At 44.6% G+C, this 25,649-nt stretch overlaps 1 protein-coding gene across 1 annotated transcript; it reads right to left on the bottom strand.

The window, feature by feature from the left end:
- Positions 1-346: 346 nt before the first annotated feature.
- Positions 347-24,490, bottom strand: LOC142384504 (C-Jun-amino-terminal kinase-interacting protein 1-like). Its single transcript, XM_075470779.1, has 11 exons — positions 24,081-24,490; positions 18,823-18,898; positions 14,720-15,367; positions 12,318-12,809; positions 7,340-7,573; positions 6,014-6,089; positions 5,661-5,940; positions 4,283-4,393; positions 3,574-3,644; positions 3,391-3,489; positions 347-736 (listed from the first exon to the last, which is right to left on the bottom strand). Exons 1-11 carry the CDS (start codon positions 24,312-24,314, stop codon positions 664-666), a joined length of 2,394 nt encoding a protein of 797 aa, XP_075326894.1. The 5' UTR covers positions 24,315-24,490; the 3' UTR covers positions 347-663.
- Positions 24,491-25,649: the final 1,159 nt, after the last annotated feature.

Genomic DNA, 25,649 nt, shown 5'->3' with positions numbered 1-25,649 from the left:
GTCTTTCTGAGGCTTTTTGGAACCGGTTTGTCTCCTTTAGCTCGCTGTGGGTATATTTGTGGTTGTTTTATTGACCATTTAAGAGCACTGGCTCAGCTGGGCCCCCATTGGGCCCCTCGGTCATCCATCCACATGCTTTTGTGTTTCCTTGGGATGATTCTGTAAATCTCCCGACATGTTAGCTGGTTTGGTTTAGGGTCGAGCTGCAGCTTCCTGTTCTGTTAAAGGCTGATTATCAATCATCAAAAGCTGGAGTTTCAAACAGTTATTTCTGATAAGTGACACATTTAAACCTCATTGGTTTGGGGTTAGTTTGGTTCTGTGAGACAAAGACAAACTCAGGACGTCTGGACGTTACTGTGTTTATACTTTGAGGACAGTTCACACGACGTAGGAAATAAGTAGGTGTGTGGCTGCGTGGAAATAATTTCTGCCGGTAAATGCGCTGACGTTCAACGTTCGGGTGGGTTTACGTCGTACGGAACACCTCGTGTGACCCCGACCATCCTCGGAAAGGAGGAGCTCGCCGTCTCACTGGAAGCAGCCAAAAAAGAGAAACTCCACCATGCAACGAAGGGGTATCTGTGGTTGAGTCGGGGGGGTGAGACCGGGCTCACATGCACGTGGTGAGTCTCCAGTTCAGGGTGAGGGTGGGAGGGAGTGCTACTCGATAAAGATGTCTTCAGTGGGGCAGGAGTATCCCACGTTCTCCTTGTAGTACTGCTGGAACGCCCTCCTGGTGGAACAACAGAGCACAAGACGGGTCAGAGAGTTCGGGACAGTTCTGCTGCTCCAGCTTCCCCCAACAGACAGAAACCTCACACAGATCAGTCCTTCAGTCTTTTACGTTTTTACCCAGTCTGAGATCAAATACAACAGATTATTCTGTGCATCCTTGTTTCCTTTCCTTAGCCCTCTCAGGTGTGAGCAGAGCATCGCTCATCCTTGTTTTGAAGGGATTGGTGAGCTTTGTTATGAACTGGTGCCTCATTAATAATCTGATATTTACAGATCCTACTTAATTGGAAAGTCTCTCATCCCCCTTCACATGTCCGCTGGGTGCGAGAAGTGCTCTACAACCTTAAAGTAGAAAAGTTAAGTTTTCTCTTAGAGGTTCCACCAGTTTATTTCATGCTACATGGGACCCCTTTTTTTTTTTTTTTAGGTATTTTGACTCCTTAACTCTTTCTGACACTGAGGATATTTAAATATCTGACAAACCTGTAAGCTTAGATTTTCTATGTATCTGTACTTATTTATTTAAACTAATATTCTTAATCATTTATCCTTTTTTTTTTATTTATTTAATTTAATTTAATTTTCTCTTTTGTTGGCCTGTGGGTGGTCAGGGTGGGTTGGGGGTTGACAGAATTGTTGCTGCTACTGATTGTATTTATACTTTTATTCTGTCCCAACAATGTCTGTCATGTTATGTTTAAAATGTTCAATAAACAAAGTTTAAAAAAAAAGAAACACATCCACAGCCTCCTCATTCCTCCAGGAGAATCTTAGGAATGAAGACCTTGGAAATGTTTTGACTTGGATCTCTGAGAAATATTCTCGTTTCTTTAGATATCTGCGGGCTCGTGGTTTTAGAAGCTTTTTGTTGCTCCACTACCTTCCTGAGATGGTGAAATCTCACACGTTTATAACCAAATTAACGTGTTGCCCAGAAGTTTTACACTATTTAAAGAAGATTTAAAGGAATCGATTTCAGACTCAGTTTGTTCAGAGATTTAAACACAGAAATGTGTGTTGGACGCAGTTTCTTTTTATCTTTTTTTGTGATTAACATTTTTTGTTTTCATTATTTCAACAATACAATAACAACAGTAACACCCCCCCCCCCCAGCAAACAAACCCCTCCCAAGCCACCACCATCCATGCTGATCCCTTTTTGGTCACCAACATCTACTGCTGTGCTCCTTCACTATTTGCATCAATGCAGACAAAACATAAAATAACTAAACAAAATTAGACACAGAAAATAGCTCCAAACAAGGTCGAAACATCAAATAAGTAAAATAAGCACTACGTCAGAGAAATAATTGGTTAACAGAAAATAAAATAAAAATAGGGCTGGGCGAGTTCACTTGTTAATTATTTGACGCCGATAAATATTTTATCACGCATTAACGCAGGTTTTATTATTTATTTTAATTTAGTAAAAGTCTGTTGCTCACAGGCTTTTATTTTGTAAAAGTCTGCTGCTCACAGGCTTTTATTTTGTAAAAGTCTGTTGCTCACAGGCTTTTATTTTGTAAAAGTCTGTTGCTCACAGGCTTTTATTTTGTAAAAGTCTGCTGCTCACAGGCTTTTATTTTGTAAAAGTCTGTTGCTCACAGGCTTTTATTTTGTAAAAGTCTGCTGCTCACAGGCTTTTATTTTGTAAAAGTCTGCTGCTCACAGCTTTTATTCTGTAAAAGTCTGTTGCTCACAGGCTTTTATTTTGTAAAAGTCTGTTGCTGTCTGCTGTGGAACAGGAAAAGAAAGTAATCGGCGGATCCACCAAACATGGAGAAGGGTACGGAACTTTTACTCGGCCATTTTCATGTTAAAGTTCTTCCAGACGGCGGAGTCGACAGAACCAAAGTCATCTGTAAACACTGCCAAGTTGAATTGTCTTCTCAGCGTAGTAGTTCCAGTCTAAAATATCACTTAAAGGCAAAACACACAACTGATAGCAGCAAGTCATTCAAGGAAACAGACAGTGGAGCGAGGCTTCTACATAAAAACTACAGAAAGATGCTGATGTTAAAAGTGTGTTTGCACAACAAATGTTATGGCACTTTCATTCATATGGCAGCACATTTAAAATAAAGCTAAATGCTAAAAGCTATACGCTACTTTTGGATTCATTTTTTGGATTCTGCGTACAAATGCGATTAATCGTGATTATTCAGGGAAATGTGATGTAAATGCAGGAGGTTTTTTTTAAGTTTATTTTGAAATACGTGCTTTTATGTTGAAACAAGTAAAACAGGAAGTAGCGCCGGTTAGCTCCGTTTGCTTCACACCTGTAGCGGTGATGTTAGCTGCTAGTTTATCTTTATTTTATTCCTCCATGCTTCGTGGTGTTTGCTGTAACTGTGTGAATGTGATGCATTCAACAGACTTTTACAATAATAAAACCTGCGTTAATGCGCAATAAAATATTTATCGGTGTTAAATAGTTCACGAGTTAACGCGATAATACCGAGTTAACTCGCCCAGCCCTAGTAATCTGTAAAAAAGTTACTCTGAAATGCTACGCTTTCTCTTGGAACATAAATAAACTGCTCAGCCCTGTATCAGGTAAAAGCTCTGAGGTCCATTAGTAAAAGTAAAAGTTCCAAAGAAACTGGAGGTGAGAACAAGCTTCTGATTCAAAAAGCAGAGAGCGGCTCTCACCCTACGGACTCAGCCAGAGGATGTAAGGTCGTCTCCGACATCAACACGTGGCAGGCGAAGCGCTGCTGGTCGGGATGTTTGGTGATGAATCCAAAGTATCTGCGGAGCAAAGAGTTCCAGAGTTCCACAGCAGCAAAGAAACAAAGAGCAGCTTCATGGTGAGCTGTTGGTGGCGGGACTCACCTGCTGTGTTTGGGATGGCAGCCGCAGAACGAGATGTTCTTCAGCTGGAAGAAATGGAAACACTGCTCGCCCTGCCGGAGACACAACGACACACACAGAGCGGAAACTTTACACTGGAAAACATGCCCCTCCAAAAATAAGTAAAAAACAACAAATAAAAGACGTTTTTGCTTGAAATAAGCAAAAAAATCTGCCAATGGAACTAGTGAAAATCGGCTTGTCAAGATTTCTTGAAATAAGATGTGATATTTAGGACTTTTGAGATAAAAGTGATCTTGAAATTAGCTTAAAAACCTCTTCAAATGTAAAAAAAAGCTTGTTTCATATGAAATCCGACTCAAAACAATTTGTTTTCAAGACTTTTTCACTTAACAAGATATTCCAGATGTATTGAATTAAAACAAGTCCCTATATCTGGCTGAAATGGTGCTTGTTAGACAGTTGTGTCTCATATTAAGTGTAATGAGATATTTTGACTAGAAATTAGAAAAAAGAGTCAAAGTAAAAGATCAAACCTTCCACTAAAAGGTCACACAGTAACTCACACTGATGTCACAACTCTTTATCTGTTCTACCTGCTTTCTGTCCTTCAGACAGATGTTTGTTAGATAATCAAGCTCTTCACCCAGGAAGGGAATAAAAACAGACTATTCAGCCGGACCCTGCAGATGTTGCCGGACCCCCACAGGCAGCACGGACGGACACGTACCCGGTGAGCCGAGTGACACTGATCCTGGACGCTCATCCTCACGCCCTTCACGCTGACCTCCAGCACGCAGGCTGACGGGGGCTGAGAGGCCGACCGCCGGTTGCACGCTACCTGCAAACAGAGACAGGCGGCCGGTGAGGAGGGGGAAATCACAGAATGCACCTTTAACAGACAAACCCTTCATCAGAGGAAATCTGTTTCATTCGGACATGAGAGGAACGTTCTGAAGGGTACGGATCTGTTGGGAACCGTCGTCTCACAGTGCGTCCTGTAACAGCTTTATTAAAATTTCACAGCTCTGATTTAACGTTTAAATAAATAATCATAAAATAAGTCTGTTGTGTTTACGATGGCGTTAGACTCTTTATCTCTTTTATTCACCTTATATATCGAAGGTGAATCGAACCCCCTTGCACTCTTGCGTCACCTCTGGATCCGCCTACCTGCCACTCCACACCTACCCTGCTGCTACACTCAGGCCACCTGGTTCCCATCAGCTCATCACTCAGTCTGCATTTAGTTCCTGACCTACCTCCGGTCGCTGCCGGATCCTCATTCTGTTCTTACGGTTTGTCAGAAGTGACTTCTAGCTGAGCACAGCCTTAGGACCCGAACTAAACTGTTGCTCACTAAAAACTGTGTTTTGGTCAGTTTCCTGACCTGCCAGCTCACCTGCCAGCTCGCCTGCCAGCCTGCCTGCTAACCTGCCTGCCAGCTCACCTGCCAGCCCAGTCGTCATCTTAAACCCACCTGCCTGCCTGCCTCCCAGCTCACCTGCCAGCTCATCTGCCAGCTCGCCTCCCAGCTCACCTGCCAGCTCATCTGCCAGCTCGCCTGCCAGCTCACCTGCCAGCTCATCTGCCAGCTCGCCTCCCAGCTCACCTGCCAGCTCATCTGCCAGCTCGCCTGCCAGCTCACCTGCCAGCTCGCCTGCCAGCTCGCCTGCCAGCTCGCCTGCCAGCTCACCTGCCAGCTCACCTGCCAGCCCACCTGCCAGCTCGCCTGTCAGCCCGCCTGCCAGCTCACCTGCCAGCTCACCTGCCAGCTCGCCTGCCAGCTCGCCTGTCAGCTCGCCTGCCAGCTCACCTGCCAGCCCACCTGCCAGCTCGCCTGTCAGCCCACCTGTCAGCCCACCTGCCAGCTCACCTGCCAGCTCACCTGCCAGCTCGCCTGCCAGCCCACCTGCCAGCTCGCCTGTCAGCCCACCTGCCAGCCCATTAATTAATATTTCATTAATTAATGAAATATTCGTTAATTTCTACGTCCTGTTAAAGGGTTGCTGGAGGTTTACATCGTCTCTGCTCTCCGGAGTAAATGATCAGCTGTGAGTTTGTCTTCTTTTCATGAGGACACACATTTAACCCGTTCATCTCCGTACCTTCTGCATGGCCGCACACAGAACGTCGTTGCCCGTGTGGATGGGGACCTGAACCGAGCCCAGGAACCGGACGCTGAACTGCTGCGCCCCCCCGCCGTCCCTCCGGGCCGCGCCGTGGCTCCCGTCTCTGGGCACCCTGACGGCGTAGAAGGCGGGGAAGATGCCGGTGGCGCCCGTCCTCATGTTGTAGCCCTGACACCACAGGTCCTCAGACCGGGTCAGCATCAGAACCGGGTCGTCCGTCTCCAGCTGCAGCTCGTCCGCATGACGGGGCACAAACCTGCGGACACGGCGCAGACGTCAGCCTCGCCTGCAGATGTGCACAGGTGTGTTTTCAGCTGATGTGCGCCCACCTGTAGACCGCCCGGTGGCTCTGCTGCCGCTCCACCCCGTCCAGAACACAGGAGAACACACCGAACGATCCAGCACCTGAGCCACACAGAACCACGTTAAACCGGGTCTGCGTGCCAACATAAACACCTAAAAATAATCTTTATGTGCAGACTTTCTTTCTTTATTTTCTGCTGCCTGATCAGATTTTATTTTACTCTTTTCTTCTGACACAGTTCAGCCGGTCTCACACTGTCAGTTCAAACCCTGGAGGAGTTTTCTCATGTCCACAGTTGTCTGAAGGAGGCAGCTTCCTGTAAAGTTTTCTGATTTAAAGTCTCTTCTCCAGGGCTGTTTTACCTGCTTTTCTGATTTAAAGTCTCTTCTCCAGGGCTGTTTTACCTGCTTTTCTGATTTAAAGTCTCTTCTCCAGGGCTGTTTTACCTGCTTTTCTGATTTAAAGTCTCTTCTCCAGGGCTGTTTCACCTGCTTTTCTGATTTAAAGTCTCTTCTCCAGGGCTGTTTTACCTGCTTTTCTGATTTAAAGTCTCTTCTCCGAAGCTGTTTCACCTGCTTTTCTGATTTAAAGTCTCTTCTCCAGGGCTGTTTTACCTGCTTTTCTGATTTAAAGTCTCTTCTCCGAGGCTGTTTTACCTGCTTTTCTGATTTAAAGTCTCTTCTCCAGGGCTGTTTTACCTGCTTTTCTGATTTAAAGTCTCTTCTCCGAGGCTGTTTTACCTGCTTTTCTGATTTAAAGTCTCTTCTCCGAGGCTGTTTCACCTGCTTTTCTGATTTAAAGTCTCTTCTCCAGGGCTGTTTTACCTGCTTTTCTGATTTAAAGTCTCTTCTCCAGGGCTGTTTCACCTGCTTTTCTGATTTAAAGTCTCTTCTCCAGGGCTGTTTCACCTGCTTTTCTGATTTAAAGTCTCTTCTCCAGGGATGTTTTACCTGCTTTTCTGATTTAAAGTCTCTTCTCCAGGGCTGTTTTACCTGCTTTTCTGATTTAAAGTCTCTTCTCCGAGGCTGTTTTACCTGCTTTTCTGATTTAAAGTCTCTTCTCCAGGGCTGTTTCACCTGCTTTTCTGATTTAAAGTCTCTTCTCCAGGGATGTTTTACCTGCTTTTCTGATTTAAAGTCTCTTCTCCAGGGCTGTTTCACCTGCTTTTCTGATTTAAAGTCTCTTCTCCAGGGCTGTTTTACCTGCTTTTCTGATTTAAAGTCTCTTCTCCAGGGCTGTTTTACCTGCTTTTCTGGAAGTGGAATGTGGAATGACATCACAGGAGCCTGAACATGACTGTATTTGGGTCATTTGTGACATTTCAAACTAAATATTTGCAGTAAATGGGCACCTGTGGCGCTGTATGGGCTGCTGTTGGTGAACAGGTTGAGGAACTTCCTGCTTCTGGGAGCTCCGGCTCTTCCTCCATTAGACTCCTCTTCCTCTGAAGTCGTGGTTGACGTCACCTTGGACTGCTTACAGACCCTCACCACCACTTCCCTCCTCCTCTTCACTTCCTCCTCCCTCCTCCTCTTCATTTCCTCGTCCCTCCTCTTCTGTGCCTCCTGCTCCTCTTTTCTCCTCTCTGGGTGCAGAAAACAAGGAGACATTAAACCGAGAGAACCAAGAAACAAACTGTTTGGATTACTTTTAAGCTTCCACGAGGTCAACTCCAGGCTCAGTCAATGCTTTGTCTGTTTATATGCAGATGACACTAGTTTTATTATCTCAAAATTGGGGCCGGGCAGCGATTAAAATGTTTAATTTAATTAATCACATGATTTCCCTGATTAATCACGATTAATCTCATTTGTACGCAGAATCCAGAATCCAAAAGTAGCGTATAGCTTTTAGCATTTAGCTTTATTTTAAATGTGCTGCCATATGAATGAAAGTGCCATAACATTTGTTGTGCAAACACACTTTTAACATCAGCATCTTTCTGTAGTTTTTATGTAGAAGCCTCGCTCCACTGTCTGTTTCCTTGAATGACTTGCTGCTATCAGTTGTGTGTTTTGCCTTTAAGTGATATTTTAGACTGGAACTACTACGCTGAGAAGACAATTCAACTTGGCAGTGTTTACAGATGACTTTGGTTCTGTCGACTCCGCCGTCTGGAAGAACTTTAACATGAAAATGGCCGAGTAAAAGTTCCGTACCCTTCTCCATGTTTGGTGGATCCGCCGATTACTTTCTTTTCCTGTTCCACAGCAGCAGACTTTTACAAAATAAAAGCCTGTGAGCAACAGACTTTTACAAAATAAAAGCCTGTGAGCAACAGACTTTTACAGGCGCCCCATGTACAGAGGCTATAGTCCTCGCTGCAGCTGGCCCCGGTTCGAGTCCCGCATCGGACGGCCCTGTGCTGCGTGTTGTTCCCCCTCTCTCTGACCCCTGCTTCCTGTTTCTCTGAACTTTCCACTAAAGGCACAATAGCCCTCAATTTAAAAAAACAAACAAACAAAAAAAAACCTGGGTTAATGCGCGATAAAATATTTATCGGCGTTAGATAATTAATGCGTTAACGCGATAATAACGAGTTAACTCGCCCAGCGCTACTCAAAAGTCCTAATAACATTGAAACATGAGGTCAGACGATCCAAGAAAGCATCATTAAAAGTAAACATTTACTGAAAATTGAAGAAATGTTTTAAAGCATCTTCTGAAAGACAGAATTAATTACTTTAAAACGTCAAGTGTGTGCAAAAGGACCAAAGAAAGCTTGAATCCGAAGTAAAATCTCATAGATCTAAGAGCTAAATGTATTCAGACGTTGATAGGTGGAAACGAGCAGAACAGGTATGATATCTTAGTGTTATTGGTGGAGTCCCAACATCTTTGCTGCTGATATGTCTGTTGCAGGCATTTCCATCAAATAAAACTCCCTGAAGCTAGTTTCCCATAAAGAACTGTATTTCCACTTTGTTTGAAGATGACTGTAGTTTAGAGCTTTTTTTAACCGTCATTCAGAATAAATCTGCCTCAATGCTGCATCACTCTGAAGAGTTCCTGTGAACCATCTGCCTCATTTGATGCGTGTCGTCTTCATTTTTCTGTTTAAAAGGATCAGATGCATGCGCCGTCCTTCGTAGGACCAGAGGTCGTCTGCAGGATGGACGAGCGGATCATAAACATGCAGTTTGTGTCGGTAAAGTCAACTATCACAGGCCAACAGTGACCCATCTACATAACAAGCCTTTGGAATCGGTTCCATTGGAAAAGGTGACAGGCACAGGAAGCTGTTTGGATATTTAACTCACAGGCCATGAAATATCCAGTTACTTTACCGGCTTAAACACTTATCTCATAGGTTTGGTATCATGATGTGCATTTCTTGGGGTTAGATGCCCTCGCTTTCTTTTTTTGGCTGATGTTACAGGTCACATGACACCATCTCCTGCTGCATTATTGAAATTGTTTCCTCATGGGAGGAGAACTCCTGAAGGAAAACTGCATTACAGAGAATTCCACATTGGTGGAATTCCACAGGGAAAGGACCTCGGACACCAATCAGTCCGTCGGCCTGTTAGCGGCGACGCTGAAATAAAGGCTTCTCGAGTCGTTCTTTAAAAGAGTGCCTCAGAACTTTTTGTATTTCCCAGTTTCATGCTTCTCACCATCGCTCACATCTGCAGGCTCACAGGAGAAGACTGGGGCAGATTGCTTTGGTATGAGCAGCTATATCATATATCTGCTCAGTCTGCATTTACAGCTTAATTCATCTTAATCTTAACTGTTCGACTCCATCATCTCGGCTAAATATGTCTGCAGACTTTTGTTGTTTTAGGGTGTTTAGTACATATATTATTGTCATTTTTCATCTGTCAACTGTTTTGCATCTTCACTGTTCATTGAGCTTGCCGTGCACTTGCCGTGCACTTGCCGTGCACTTGCCGTGCACTTGCCGTGCACTTGCCGTGCACTTGCCGTGCACTTGCCGTGCACTTGCCGTGCACGTGTAAACCATCAGTCAGTCAATCAATCCTCGGCCGACTGTTCTGGTTAATCAGCTTGTTTAGTCTGTCTTCTAATCTACAAATAATAGAGAGTGGTGAGAAATGCCTGATAAAAGATCGAACAAGACCTTCCTTTGTCCCACGAGGGGAAATTCCAACATAGTTAAAAGGATTATAAAAAATAAAAAAAACTGCTGAATGTTTGGCAAAGAAAAGCATCAGTGTTTGCTTTTGAGAAGCTGGAACCAGAAAATCTTTAACGTTTGTTTGATATTTAACAGAATAATAGAACTGGGATGGAACCTTTTGAATTGTGTTAAAGTTATTAAAACTTTAACATAAAAGGCCCGATCTGTGGCCTACCCCACCTGCTCTTCATCAGTCTAAGAACTAGGGCTGGGCGAGTTAACTCGTTAATTATTTAACGCAGATAAATATTTTATTGCGCACTAACGCAGGTTTTATTTGTTTTTTATTTTAAAAAAATAAATTATTTTTTTTGGGCTTTTGTGCCTTTCATGGATAGGAGAGTTTAGAGAGACAGGAAGCAGGGGGCAGAGAGAGGGGGAACAACACGCAGCACAGGGCCGTCCGATGCGGGACTCGAACCAGCTGCAGCGAGGACTATAGCCTCTGTACATGGGGCGCCTGCTCAACCCACTACGCCACGGACTGCCCCTGTTTTATTATTATTTTATTGTTGTAAAAGTCTGTCGCTCACAGGCTTTTATTTTGTAAAAGTCTGTTGCTCACAGGCTTTTATTTTGTAAAAGTCTGCTGCTGTCTGCTGTGGAACAGGAAAAGAAAGTAATCGGCGGATCCACCAAACATGGAGAAGGGTACGGAACTTTTACTCGGCCATTTTCATGTTAAAGTTCTTCCAGACGGCGGAGTCGACAGAACCAAAGTCATCTGTAAACACTGCCAAGTTGAATTGTCTTCTCAGCGTAGTAGTTCCAGTCTAAAATATCACTTAAAGGCAAAACACACAACTGATAGCAGCAAGTCATTCAAGGAAACAGACAGTGGAGCGAGGCTTCTACATAAAAACTACAGAAAGATGCTGATGTTAAAAGTGTGTTTGCACAACAAATGTTATGGCACTTTCATTCATATGGCAGCACATTTAAAATAAAGCTAAATGCTAAAAGCTATACACTACTTTTGGATTCATTTTTGGATTCTGCGTACAAATGAGATTAATCGTGATTAATCAGGGAAATCATGCGATTAATTAGATTAAACATTTTAATCATTGCCCAGACCTAATAAGAACATCTACACATAGAACCACTTGAGGTTGTGACTGTATTATTCCAGTGGAACAGCGTTCCCACAGCATTTAGAGACATCAACACGTAGAAATGATTGGGCGCTCGCTTTAAACGATGGCTGATCAGCAGTCAGACTGGTCAACATTAAACCTGCTGCTGACATTCACACCTGTGAATGTGTGATTCTCCTCTGACCCAAATGCTCGTGTTTTTATGTTTTTATCAGCACGGCCTGTTAAATATTCATGCATCTACCAGATGTTTTCATCGGTTTTATCAGTGCTTGATCCTCAGTGATGATTTGATGCTATTATTGAACGCTTTGCTGCTGCTACGTGTGCTTAAAGATCCTCAGGACCACTCCTACTTACTGTTTCCTCCCATCATTGTTGCTCTCTCTGTTATGAACCAACACTGTTTTAATATGTCATTCTTGATTGTTGATGATTTTATTGTTTAACATTCCATTCTTTTTTTAGGGTGCCTAAAGTCCACCAGGACTACAGATGAAGACTAGCCTTTGGCTAACTCTGGCATGTTACAGATGTGCTGTTTTTTAATATGCAGGGTCCTGTTAATAAATACACTGGAAAAAATGCCCCTCCAAAAATAAGTAAAAAAACAACAAATAAAAGACGTTTTTGCTTGAAATAAGAAAAAAAATCTGCCAATGGAACTAGTGAAAATCGGCTTGTCCAGATTTCTTGAAATAAAATGTGATATTTAGGACTTTTGAGTTAAAAGTGATCTTGAAATTAGCTTAAAAACCTCTTCAAATGTAAAAAAAAAGCTTGTTTCATATGATATGTGACTCAAAACAATTTGTTTTCAAGACTTTTTCATTTAACAAGATATTCCAGATGTATTGTCTTCAAACAAGTCCCTATATCTGGCTGAAATGGTGCTTGTTAGGCAGTTGTGTCTGATATTAAGTGTAATGAGATATTTGGACTAGAAATGAGATGAATATACTTGGTAAGACTTTGATTTTTTCCTGTGTAAAATTGAACTGAATTGATGGAGCTTTGTGGAGTTGTGAGTTCTCCTGCTGAATATGAGACTTCTTTTAATTTAAACCAAGCTTCAGCCGTTTTCTCACCTTGCTTCCTGGCCTCCTCGCTCCTCCTCCTCTCCTCCTCGTACTCGGGGTCCTCCTCCTCGTTGGCCGACTGGTAGACGGTCTCCGCATCGCTGTCGTCGTTGTGCTCCTTGTACCCGCTCAGGCAGTCCTTCAGGTTCACCAGCTGCAGCTGAGCGTGTTCATCCACCACCAGAGTGTACTTCACAGAGTCGTAGTTCAGCCCCGCCGCGGCCTCGCTCTGCAGCACAGTGTTCCGGCCCCCCGCCTCAGACCCGTCGCAGGCCGGCCTGATGTGGGTCAGACCGTTCTGGACCGTCAGGCAGGGAGTCGGGTCCCCCTCCCCGTCCTCCTCGCTGATGTCGGGGTTGGTTCTCTGGGACAGCGACGGATGTAGGGGCCCCGGTGGGGGGCCCTCTGTGTCTGAACTCAGGGACATCCTGTTGGAGCCGCCCTCACTGCTGGACCGGGACAGAACGGGGGGGTTGTCCTGGGTCCTGTCGTGGTTTTGGCCTGGGAACATAAAGCAGAGTTCCAGCTCCGTTTCCATTAAACCCCTTAACACCTGAATTTATATAGCTGCATATAAACAAATGTTTTGTGTGTGTTTTAGCCTTTAAGTAGATGGTGAATAATGCTGAGATTATTAGTTTCACTTTTGCACAAAAGATAAATAGAAATTTTGGTATGTTGCTTATTTGCAACACCAGGCATGATGGTCAATAATAAGATAACAACAACACAGTAATATAACAGAGAAAAAACATGTTTTTTTATTCACCCTTTTTTTTTTTTACATATTTATTTATATAAAGGTTCCTAGGTCCGTAGTGAATGTGGACTAACCGGCATTGGGGGAATAAAGATGCTATCTCAGCTGGTTGATTGAGTCAAACGCTTTGTAGCATATATACACTTTGGGTTAAAGGTTTAACCCCTTAACGCCTATTGTCGCATATATGCTACAAACCTTTTGACTCGATCAACCAGCTGAGATAGCATCTTTATCCCCCCAATACCAAAAATTCTATTTATTTCTTGTGTAAAAGTGAAATGAATAATCTCAGCATTATTTACCATCTACTCACAGGCTAAAACACACAGAAAACATTTTTTTTATATACAGCTATATAAATTCAGGCGTTAAGGGGTTAAAAAAACTGGATTATGCACACTGAACATCTCAAACCCTTCGGACCAAAGGTTTGATTCCAGCGACTAACAGATTTTAACAGGGCTGGCAACGATTAGTTTTACTGAGACAGCCTGAATCTGAATCCCTGATAACAAAGACACTGAAAATCCCTGAGAAAACCTTCTCTTCGCTTTCTTTATCGGAGCAGAAAGCTTTAAGCCTTTAGATTTATGCCTCCATCCTCATACAGTGGAGATAATTAACATCATTAATAATATGTAATAAAGTTACTCTGAAAATGCTACGCTTTCTCTGCGAATAGATATAAACTGCTCAGACCTGTATCAGGTAAAAGCTCTGAGGTCCAGTAGATGTAGTAAAACAACAAATGTTACTTTTGGATTCATTTTTGGATTCTGCGTACAAATGCAATTAATCGTGATAAATTAGATTAAACATTTTAAGCTTATTTAAGCTTATCTGGATGTTTTTAAGGCATGTGACACTTTGTTATTCCACCAAAGGATAAAAAAGCCATCTTTTCTTTAGGGCTGGGCGAGTTAACTCGTTAATTATTTAACGCAGATAAATATTTTATCGCGCATTAACGCAGGTTTTATTATTTATTTTATTTTGTAAAAGTCTGCTGCTCACAGGCTTTTATTTTGTAAAAGTCTGTTGCTCACAGGCTTTTATTTTGTAAAAGTCTGCTGCTGTCTGCTGTGGAACAGGAAAAGAAAGTAATCGGCGGATCCACCAAACATGGAGAAGGGTACGGAACTTTTACTCGGCCATTTTCATTTTAAAGTTCTTCCAGACGGCGGAGTCGACAGAACCAAAGTCATCTGTAAACACTGCCAAGTTGAATTGTCTTCTCAGCGTAGTAGTTCCAGTCTAAAATATCACTTAAAGGCAAAACACACAACTGATAGCAGCAAGTCATTCAAGGAAACAGACAGTGGAGCGAGGCTTCTACATAAAAACTACAGAAAGATGCTGATGTTAAAAGTGTGTTTGCACAACAAATGTTATGGCACTTTCATTCATATGGCAGCACATTTAAAATAAAGCTAAATGCTAAAAGCTATACGCTACTTTTGGATTCATTTTTGGATTCTGCGTACAAATGCGATTAATCGCGATTAATCAGGGAAATCATGTGATTAATTAGATTAAACATTTTAATCGTTGCCCAGCCCTAGTTTTAAAATAAAGTGCTGGTTTCTTCCCTTATTTTGAAGTATTTTGTGATGATGAAGGAGAAACGGGCAGCTTTTTGAGTCCTTACCTTGGTCCTGGTTCCCCTGGTTCCCCTGGTTCCCCTGGTTCCCCTGGTTCCGCTGGTTCCCCTGGTTCTCCTGGTTCTCCTGGTTCTCCTGGTTCTCCTGGTTCCCCTGGTTCTCCTGGTTCTCCTGGTTCTCCTGGGTTCTCGGTGCTACAGGTGTGCGTGGGACCACCATGGCGGGCAGGTAAACTTCCTGGCTGGGGGGCTTGTTGCTGGGCTTGACGCCCCCTGCTCTGTTGCCCCCCTTTGTTGCCCCTCTTCCTCTCGCCACGTTGGCCTCCCTTTGCCTCTGATGCCCGTTCCTGTCTCTGTCCTTCATCTCCTCGCACAGCCGCCCTCCTCTTCTGTCCGGCCCTCCATCCTTTCCTCTGAGCTCCCCCAGGCCTCTCTCTCTCATCGCCCCTCGTCCTCTCCCTCCTCCTGCCGCTCGCCGCTGACTCTTCGGCGTGCTGGAGGACTGCGTGTGCGTGGCCCCGGGCGCCGGGCGCTCTCGTGGTCGAGCCCGTGTGTCTGCGCCGGTGGCCGCGGCCTGAGTGTTGGCTCGGCCGGTGGTCCCGGCACCTGCGGGGGGCTTTGGCGCTGGCCGGCGTAGAGCACCGCGCCGCACTTTGTCCTCTGTTTTTGGTTTGGCATCCGGAGCCGTGAGATCCCCTGAGCACACACACACACACACAAGCATCAGATTATGTGTTACTCAACCAGATGTACAGTATACAGAGGGATTACCGGAGTAACCAGCAGTAAGCAGTTTATCCCGGATAAGAGTTACAGCAACAGAAGAAAAACTCCCACGTTTCATTTGGATGAAAACGTGGCAGTTTGCAGGATCTGCTGCAAACGTTTACCCACACGTTTTTAATTCCAAAGTCTGTATTTAACCAAACAATTTAACCTCCTCCAGCCTGGAGATTCCTGATCTGTGCCCAGCTGTGCTGGACCAGTTTCAGTCTTTAACTGTCTTTATTAACTGAGTCCCGTCTCATCTATAGTAATGGACCAAAGTCTTCATCCAGCCCTCATTTCTTTCTATATTTCCATGAAAAAGCAGGAAACAGCTGCAGAGATTCACTGAAACATGTTCCAACATGAATATAAACCCAGAATCTGAGGCAGAACCAGAGTTAGTTCAGTTCTGAGCTAGCCTGGAAAACCAGCGCCAACTGCTGGACGGCAAAATGTTTTGCCTGCGGTTGGGTCTGGCCTCGATCCACTTGTCATTTTGAAAATACTGCCCTGAATCTGGCAGATGGCATCTAAACCAATCACAACGCAGAGATGTGTTTTGAATCAACGCGGGCGGGCCAGAGGGTTCTGGTGCGGGGTTTTGAGGGAGTGACGACAGAGCAGTGCGACGTTGGGCAGTGGAAGCGAACATAGACAAGCGAAAGCACAACAAGAAAGATGGCGGCGTCAATGGAACAGTGCTCGTTTGATTCAGCCTTGGCACACAGCCATTATAACGAACAGCCTTGCCACTCTGTATTAAGCCCCATTGTACCGGCTTTTTGGCTGCAGTTCCACCAGAATTCCACTGGGAGCGTCGGTGGAGACCAGAATGAATGGGGCCCTATGGAGCTAGATGCTACAAATGGTCAGTTTCACCTAAGTCTCCTCAAGAGCGCTCAGATTTGAATGTAGTTTCTGAGAGCTCAACATGGGTTTCAAGTAAAAAATCTACTGAAGGAGTACATATATCGCTTTGATTTCTTACTGGTTGGCTTCTTGTTGTCCACAACGCGCTAGCATTGTGCTAATGACAGCTGGTCGACCCGCTATGTATGACGTCATATACACTTCAAATCCTTTTTTTAAGCAAATGAGTGGCTCTAAAAATCTAAAACTCAGCCATGGGTATTTTCTAAACACCCTTTTTCGAAAACAACATTCGAATTACTAGAGAAAAAATTATATCTTGAGATAAGGGCACGAAAGGGCGTATAGCTCCATAGGACTCCATTCATTCTGGTCTCCAAAATTGGGCGCCCCACGTGGAAAGAGGGTGGAACTGCAACCAAAATCGCCGCGTTGGAAACCGGAAATGCACCGTGAGTGGCGTATCTGTCCTATTATAGAATCTGTGCTTGGCATCAGTTTTGGAAGAGTCCCCTCCCACCAAAGCTTTCTGTCGCGCTTACTACGTCACAGTCAGTTGCGCTGATTGGTCAGAGCGTTGGCCTATAGGCACAGACGCGGTTTGAAAGACAACGGGTTGTGCTCATCAACAATGTTCCGTTGTATCCATTGATCGGTGCCAGACTAAATTAGACATCCAATCCATTTAGGCTGGTTTATCAGGCTAGTTCTGAGCAGCTTTAAAGTGAATATCTGCAGATGTTTCCATGGTAACAGCTGCAGAGATTCACTGAAACATGTTCCAACATGAACATAAACCCAGAATCTGAGGCAGAACCAGAGTTAGTTCAGTTCTGAGCAGCTTTAAGGTGAATATCTGCAGATGTTTCCATGGTAACAGCTGCAGAGATTCACTGAAACATGTTCCAACATGAACATAAACCCAGAATCTGAGGCAGAACCAGAGTTAGTTCAGTTCTGAGCAGCTTTAAAGTGAATATCTGCAGATGTTTCCATGGTAACAGCTGCAGAGATTCACTGAAACATGTTCCAACATGAACATAAACCCAGAATCTGAGGCAGAACCAGAGTTAGTTCAGTTCTGAGCAGCTTTAAAGTGAATATCTGCAGATGTTTCCATGGTAACAGCTGCAGAGATTCACTGAAACATGTTCCAACATGAACATAAACCCAGAATCTGAGGCAGAACCAGAGTTAGTTCAGTTCTGAGCAGCTTTAAGGTGAATATCTGCAGATGTTTCCATGGTAACAGCTGCAGGGATTCACTGAAACATGTTCCAACATGTAGATAGTTGTAGATAGTTCTTTAGACCTGACACTTCTTCTTCTGTCCTCCACTTGTCCAGTTTCCTCAAATGTTTTAAGGACACACTGCACACCATGCTGAGATATGCCAAGTTTTCAGCTAACAGCTCTTTGGGAATCACCTTGTTGCTGCAGAAATCCTGTTTTCTGTCTGTCACACTGTGTTATCTTTGCTGTTTTTCACAGATGCAGCTAAAGAAATGGGAACAAATGATGTGTCTCTGAGCCAATCCAAACACGATAACTTAAAGTTCCTCAGGGCTCCATTCTGGGCCCTCGTCCTTTTCCCTTTAACTTTCTATCACCCGACGAAAAGCTTGTAAATGTAAAAGTTAATGAACTCGGTTAGTAAAGAGCACATTTTCCTGCAGTAAGTGACGGTGACCTCAGCGACACATCATCCATGTCATCTCACAGAGAATCAGCACAAAGCCTCGTTCATGTGTTCAGAACACAGAGTTGTGAGCAAATGAGGAAAAACTGGAGAAAAACTAGTTTCACCATCAATCTCAATGTGAAAATCTTTCTTTTCACTTTTTAATCTCAATCAATATCCTCGTTTTCCCTGTAATAATGTAAAAAAAAAATCACAATTTTTTTTCTTTTTTTTCTTCCCAATGTACAAATTTAACCTTTTTTCCTTGTAAAAATAATTTATTTGTTGCTAATTTTTGGCTTTTTTTCACTAATCTGTACATTTTGCTGTTTTTGACACATGCAGCTAAAGAAATGGGAACAAATGATGTGTCTCTGTGACAGGCTGCTGGGAACAAAGTGCCTAAAAGTCCAGTTTAAAACGGCTTCTTTGCTAAGTTGTCTGTTCTGTGTGAACACAACACTGGTTCATCCCTTGAGTTAGGAGCCTTTTTCCTGCCTGAATGGTTCATAGCTCAGAGTTAAGTGGCTTAACAAAGAAAAAACACATTCCTCTGAAGATGCTCAGGTACAAGGGCTGGACTGAAGATGAGGGAAGAAGCAGAAAATGTCCAAAGAGAAACTCTGAGAGAGCTTCAGGAAGCTGCAGAACTGCTGATGAAGACCACTTTAAAGGATTTAACAAAGTCTGGCTGTTCGGTGGGAAACAGGAAGAAATGAGGCTGGATCGGGACTTCTTGTTTAGAACTGTACATCATGATGCTCCAGCTGCTGCGCTCGGGTCAAACAAACAAATATTCAAAGATATTTAGAGCTTAAAGATGCTGTCCTACCTGTGATGTGTGGGGAGGAAGAGTGGGAGTCCTTCCAGCTGTCCTTCTTCCCCAAAGAGTTGTTGTTGATGGAGTCCTGAAAAGAGACAGAAAGGCAGCATAAAAACAGCAACGTGCACGTGATTGTATGATAAAACACACACACACACACACACACACACACACACATTCTCGCACTTAATGCTGAGTAAGGACTACGTAAAACCACTCACAAAGTGAGGACCAGTATTTCTAGTTCACTTAGAAACAAACAAAGTGTCATTCCAGACACTCGGCTGCTTCAATGTTTTTATTTTATGTAAAGCACTTTCAATTGTTTGTACATGAAATGTGCTACAAATAAATTTGATTTGATTTGATTTGATTCTGAGGTCCTACTGAGAAAATTAGAGGATAGCATCTATATAACCTAAGGAGGTCATCTGGAGGGAAACAAAGTGAGGACCGACCAAAATGTCTTCACTATGTAAAAATGTCCTCTGTAAAAATGTCCTCACTCTGTTGGTTAAAAACTTGACTTGGTCCTCACTCAACAGTAAGTGCAAGAACACACACACACACACACACACACACACACACACACACACACACACACATTATGTTCCACCCATCATCATCCATCTGATGACATCACTGCCTGGAGAGAAGGAAGTGTGGCAGTCGAGCCTCCACGTGATGAAAGTGTTGACTCACACTGACGTCCCATCATGCATCTGGTTTCCCCGTCTCCCACCCTGTGCAGTTGCTATGGTTACTCTGTGTGTGTGAATAAAAGCATCCCTGTTGGCGCGCCTCTAAAAAAGACTTCTGCTCTCCGACTTTATCCATTAAAGATCATTCCTGACTCACTTTCCTGCTCCAGACATCTGAGACGTTTCATCGATTTATTCACCAGAAGTTGTTTAAATGTGTTTGAATCTTTTGTCCTCACAGTCTCTGGTTGTTTCTGCATCATTTTACATTAATCTGAATGTTTTATTCTCCAGGGGGTGTGTCCTCAGGTTCACCTCCAACCAAACGGAATATTTCAGAGGAAATCTGACATCTTAACTGTGGGCAGCAGCTCCAGTTAAAGTTGCAGCTCTGATTCTGAATAAAGGCATCACTGTTCATCTTCGTTTTTAGTCCAGTTTTCCTCTGCGATGATCACGAAGCTTTAACATTAACGACTTTCTGTCTGAACTTCCAGTTTGGGTCATTTTGTGGTCATTTTGTGTCATTTTTACACAAGATGGTGGACATCTCGTGTCTCTACCAGCCGTTTTAACATTATAAACCTAATTTATGAACATTTTTTAATCAATGCTCGGCCTCACCGCTCTACTTTCATGCTCCCCATGTATGAAAGCGATCAGGTAACGGACACAAAGCATCACATCAGACCTGTGAGCTCCACATTTGACTGGTTAACGTGTTCATTTCGGTCTGGTTTGTGTCTGCACCTCTAACAGGTCGAGGTATGTTTTTGTACTTTATTTTCTTTCCTCAAAGTTTAATTTGCACAGCTTACAAAACAAGAACAAGTGCAGCCTCCAGCGTCTCGTGTGGAAGGACATCAAAACATCTTTTATCTACCCGTGTGATATATGCACCTCTGAGCAACCAGGAGATCTCAGGAGACTCACCTCCATTGATGGGATTTCATTCTTTAAATGGCAATCTCAGTCTCGTGTCTTCTTGTGAACATCGTTTGTCTTTTTGTGGCCATTTTGTGTCAGTTTTTGTCATTTTTCTGTCTCTGGGGTCATTTCATGTCACCTCGTGGTTCCTTTTTGTCTCCTTGTTGCCGTTATTGGTTCCTTTTGGTCTCACTGTTGCCGTTATTGGTTCCTTTTGGTCTCCTTGTTGCCGTCATTGGTTCCTTTTGGTCTCCTTGTTGCCGTTATTGGTTCCTTTTGGTCTCCTTGTTGCCGTCATTGGTTCCTTTTGGTTTCCTTGTTGCCGTCATTGGTTCCTTTTGGTTTCCTTGTTGCCGTCATTGGTTCCTTTTGGTTTCCTTGTTGCCGTTATTGATTCCTTTTGGTCTCCTTGTTGCCGTTATTGGTTCCTTTTGGTTTCCTTGTTGCCGTTATTGATTCCTTTTGGTCTCCTCTTTGCTGTTATTGGTTCCTTTTGGTTTCCTTGTTGCCGTTATTGATTCCTTTTGGTTTCCTTGTTGCCGTTATTGATTCCTTTTGGTCTCCTTGTTGCCGTTATTGGTTCCTTTTGGTTTCCTTGTTGCCGTTATTGGTTCCTTTTGGTTTCCTTGTTGCCGTTATTGATTCCTTTTGGTCTCCTTGTTGCCGTTATTGATTCCTTTTGGTCTCCTTGTTGCCGTTATTGGTTCCTTTTGGTCTCCTTGTTGCCGTCATTGGTTCCTTTTGGTCTCCTTGTTGCCGTTATTGGTTCCTTTTGGTCTCCTTGTTGCCGTCATTGGTTCCTTTTGGTTTCCTTGTTGCCGTCATTGGTTCCTTTTGGTCTCCTTGTTGCCGTCATTGGTTCCTTTTGGTTTCCTTGTTGCCGTCATTGATTCCTTTTGGTCTCCTTGTTGCCGTTATTGGTTCCTTTTGGTTTCCTTGTTGCCGTTATTGATTCCTTTTGGTCTCCTCTTTGCTGTTATTGGTTCCTTTTGGTTTCCTTGTTGCCGTTATTGATTCCTTTTGGTTTCCTTGTTGCCGTTATTGATTCCTTTTGGTCTCCTTGTTGCCGTTATTGGTTCCTTTTGGTTTCCTTGTTGCCGTTATTGATTCCTTTTGGTCTCCTTGTTGCTGTTATTGATTCCTTTTGGTTTCCTTGTTGCCGTCATTGGTTCCTTTTGGTCTCCTTGTTGCCATTATTGGTTCCTTTTGGTCTCCTTGTTGCCGTTATTGGTTCCTTTTGGTCTCCTTGGTTGCCGTTATTGGTTCCTTTGTCAGTTTGTAGTTGTTTTGTGGTCATTTTATGTATCTCCTTTTGGTTCTTTTTGGTCCTCTCGGTGTCTGTTTGTGGTCATTTTGTGCGTCTTTGAGGCATTGATGCTTTGGAAGTTGTCTTGTGTCTCCACAGGTCTGTCCACATCGGAACAACCCCAGCAGCTTGTTGCTGCCTCTCAGACTCACTCATTTGAGACGTAATGATTATCTGATTAATTCTGGGCTCAGGGTCGACAATCTGAGCTCACAGTGAGTGAGTTATGTGGGTGGGAGTGTTGTCAGTCTAATGCGCCTCCTGATGAGAGTTCAGGTGGTGAGCAGAGGAGGTTAGTGAGGTCACAGTTCACAGCAGCCAATCACAGAGGTTAAAAGCAGCAGGATGTGATTAATATGACTCTGGCCTGTCTGAGGGGTTCATCACTGCATCTATTTATGTTGTTAATTATAAAGTTGCACCACAAAGACACAAACTAGGTAACAATGCTCTTCTGGGTCGTCAGGTTTCTCAGCACACAGCTCATCCAGAGACAGAACTGCAGACGTGATAACCTTCCTCACGCCTGTCGGAGGGCGAGTTATAGAGGCAGATTAAACGTGTGGATTCTGGATGATGATGCAGGAGAGCTGGACTGACCCAGTAAACAGGATGCGGCTCGTTTAAAGGGACACTGCCGCCGTTTCCCTCCACAGAGCTCTCATTACCGCCGAGCTGAGCAGTCAGACACGTCGCTTCTACTGTGGAGTCAGCAGGTCGACAGAAGCGCTGTAGTTAAAACTCAAAGGGCATCAAAAGACCTCCATCTCTAAAGGTTTTCACTCTTTATCGTAGTTTTTTCTCTTTCTGCTGTAATTTCTTGTCTCTGTTGCTGTTTTGTATCTTCTTGTGTCACAACATGGACTTAATGGATGGATACTTCCATATTCTGCATCTGGCTCCCATTCAGGCTCGCGGGAGGCTATTGAGAGATGGGGTTCACTCTGAAGGGGTCGCAGTCCATCACCCGGCTAACACACAGACCTACAGCCGTCCACTCATTCACTGATCTCTGCAGTCCTTTTAAAACCAACGTTTAACCCAAACTGAGCTGCTTCAGGAGGAAAACCAGACAAAACAAACAGGAAGGAAACTAAGTGAACCCTCACTGCTTCCACAGGAACTTAGAGGGTGAGTATCAGCCAGCTGCTGCTGATCAATGCTCTGATTAACTGATCATCAGTCAGTGTGAGCAGCTCTATAAACGCTGAAGTTCTGTCAGTTTGCTGCAGGATCAGGGGTTCACTTAGTTTCTCACACACTGCTGCTACCAGCTGCTGGATCAGGGGTTCACTTAGTTTCTCACACACTGCTGCTACCAGCTGCTGGATCAGGGGTTCACTTAGTTTCTCACTCACTGCTGCTACCAGCTGCTGGATCAGGGGTTCACTTAGTTTCTCACTCACTGCTGCTACCAGCTGCTGGATCAGGGGTTCACTTAGTTTCTCACACACTGCTGCTACCAGCTGCTGGATCAGGGGTTCACTTAGTTTCTCACTCACTGCTGCTACCAGCTGCTGGATCAGGGGTTCACTTAGTTTCTCACTCACTGCTGCTACCAGCTGCTGGATCAGGGGTTCACTTAGTTTCTCACACACTGCTGCTACCAGCTGCTGGATCAGGGGTTCACTTAGTTTCTCACTCACTGCTGCTACCAGCTGCTGGATCAGGGGTTCACTTCGTTTCTCACACACTGCTGCTACCAGCTGCTGGATCAGGGGTTCACTTAGTTTCTCACTCACTGCTGCTACCAGCTGCTGGATCAGGGGTTCACTTAGTTTCTCACTCACTGCTGCTACCAGCTGCTGGATCAGGGGTTCACTTAGTTTCTCACTGCTGCTACCAGCTGCTGGATCAGGGGTTCACTTAGTTTTTGGACCCGTTTATGACGGTTTCAGGATGAAACCTTGAAATGAAACTTTCTCTTCCACCCGACGCACCGCCGTCTCACTTGTGTGTTTTTCACAAGATGGCAGAGCAGCACAGTCACGGTCCAACAGGCCATCCGGGCGTCCTTGAGCAAACCGCTCCCCCCCCCCCCCGAGCCGCTGGGCCGCTGCAGCTCTGCTACAGGGGTTCACTTAGTTTCTCGCTCACTGCTGCTAGACAGCGACTCATCAGCGCTGATCGTTTGAAGGTTGGTGATCAAACATCCTCAGATCATCAGATCTGACCCAGAGTCAGCAGCAACACACGATGACACATCATCCATCATCCATCATCCGACGCTCTCAGGAAACAGAACCGGACCCCCCCACCCTGCCTACCCCTCTGAGTGGACCCCCCCACCCTGCCTACCCCTCTGAGTGCCCCCCCACCCCCACCCTGCCTACCTGGGTGCCGGCTTGTGGCAGCTGTGGGAACAGAGCCAGGCTGGTGGGTCTCTTTGGTCGGTATTTGTCCATGGCCGCCCAGGCTGATGCCCGTCCGACGGGCGACACCTTCCTCCCTCCTCCTCCTCCTCCGTTATCAGGCCGGCGTCGGCGCTCCTTGGCTCGGACAAGGCCTCCCCCAGCCTCCTCAGCCTCCCTCTCTTCCCCCGTCTTCCTCCTCGGTCCTCTCAGCATCGATCTGCTTTGAGCCCCGGACACGCCCCTTCCACTTCCCCCTGCGCGGCGATTGGCCGGCGGCAGCGTCACATCATCCTCATCATCGTTAGCATCACCAGCATCATCGGGAGCGGAGAGGAGCGCCGACAGACGGAGGAAGAGGAGGTGGGTGGTGTTGAGTGGTGATGGAGAGAGCGGACACTGAGAGAGAGAAAAAGAAGGAGGAGAGGAGAGATGCAGAGAGAAGAAGAAGAGGGGGAGGAAGGCAGGGGCAGCCAATCAGAGCAGGGCATGACATCATCAGCTGATCTGCCTTCAAGCTAATAAACAGAGTGTGTGTGTGTGTGTGTGTGTGCGTGTGTGTGTGTGTGTGTGTGTGTGTGTGTGTGTGTGTGTGTGTGTGTGTGTGTGTGTGTGTGTGTGTGTGTGTGTGCGCGTGTGTGTGTGTGTGTGTGTGTGTGTGTGTGTGTGACCCAGAGAAATAAGATTAGACACCAACACAGAGAGACAACAGCAACAGCCGTCTGCCAGGCACGAGTCAGCAAACAAAACAAACAAACAAACAAACCAGTCGGTCTGCAGGCAAAGCAGCCGTAACACCAGTCAGAAAACTGGGAACCAGCTCGAGCAATAACAACCAGCCAGACAAAGGGTGAAAAAAGCAGCCACAAAATGATCTTTCAGTCGGTAAATCAGCCAGTAATAGTGTCAGATTCTCACCCTGCAAACCAACAAACCAGCCAGAAAGCGAACGACTCGAGGAAAAGATCAGCTGACCACGCAGAACCAGCCATTCAACAAGAGAGTCAAACATTTAGTCAACAAAGAAACCAGTCATCCAGCCAAACAGCAGCTAACAAACGAGCTGTTTATTCACAGTGAAATCAGTCAGATTTCTTACTGTGCAAACGTATAAACCAGTCAGTAAGGAAAAAGATCAGCCATTCAGCAAACAGTCACACTTTTACATGATAAACAAACCAGTCAGTAAGGAAAAAGATCAGCCATTCAGCAAACAGTCACACTTTTACATGTAAACAAACCAGTCAGTAAGGAAAAAGATCAGCCATTCAGCAAACAGTCACACTTTTACATGTAAACAAACCAGTCAGTAAGGGAAAAGATCAGCCATTCAGCAAACAGTCACACTTTTACATGATAAACAAACCAGTCAGTAAGGAAAAAGATCAGCCATTCAGCAAACAGTCACACTTTTACATGATAAACAAACCAGTCAGTAAGGGAAAAGATCAGCCATTCAGTAAACAGTCACACTTTTACATGATAAACAAACCAGTCAGTAAGGAAAAAGAATAGCCATTCAGCAAACAGTCACACTTTTACATGATAAAC

Source organism: Odontesthes bonariensis, chromosome 7 (assembly GCF_027942865.1).
Source record: "Odontesthes bonariensis isolate fOdoBon6 chromosome 7, fOdoBon6.hap1, whole genome shotgun sequence".
Classification (NCBI taxonomy): domain Eukaryota; kingdom Metazoa; phylum Chordata; class Actinopteri; order Atheriniformes; family Atherinopsidae; genus Odontesthes; species Odontesthes bonariensis.
Note: the sequence above shows the minus strand (reverse complement) of the source record. Positions and strands in the feature narration are given on the sequence as shown.

Coding starts and splice junctions, on each gene's coding strand:
- LOC142384504 (XM_075470779.1), bottom strand. CDS start 24,314: ATGCTGAGAGGACCGAGGAGGAAGACGGGGGAAGAGAGGGAGGCTGAG. Junction 12,810..14,719: donor CCAGGGGAACCAGGACCAAG/GTAAGGACTCAA, acceptor TTATGTTCCCAG/GCCAAAACCACGACAGGACC. Junction 7,574..12,317: donor CGAGGAGGCCAGGAAGCAAG/GTGAGAAAACGG, acceptor TTCTGCACCCAG/AGAGGAGAAAAGAGGAGCAG.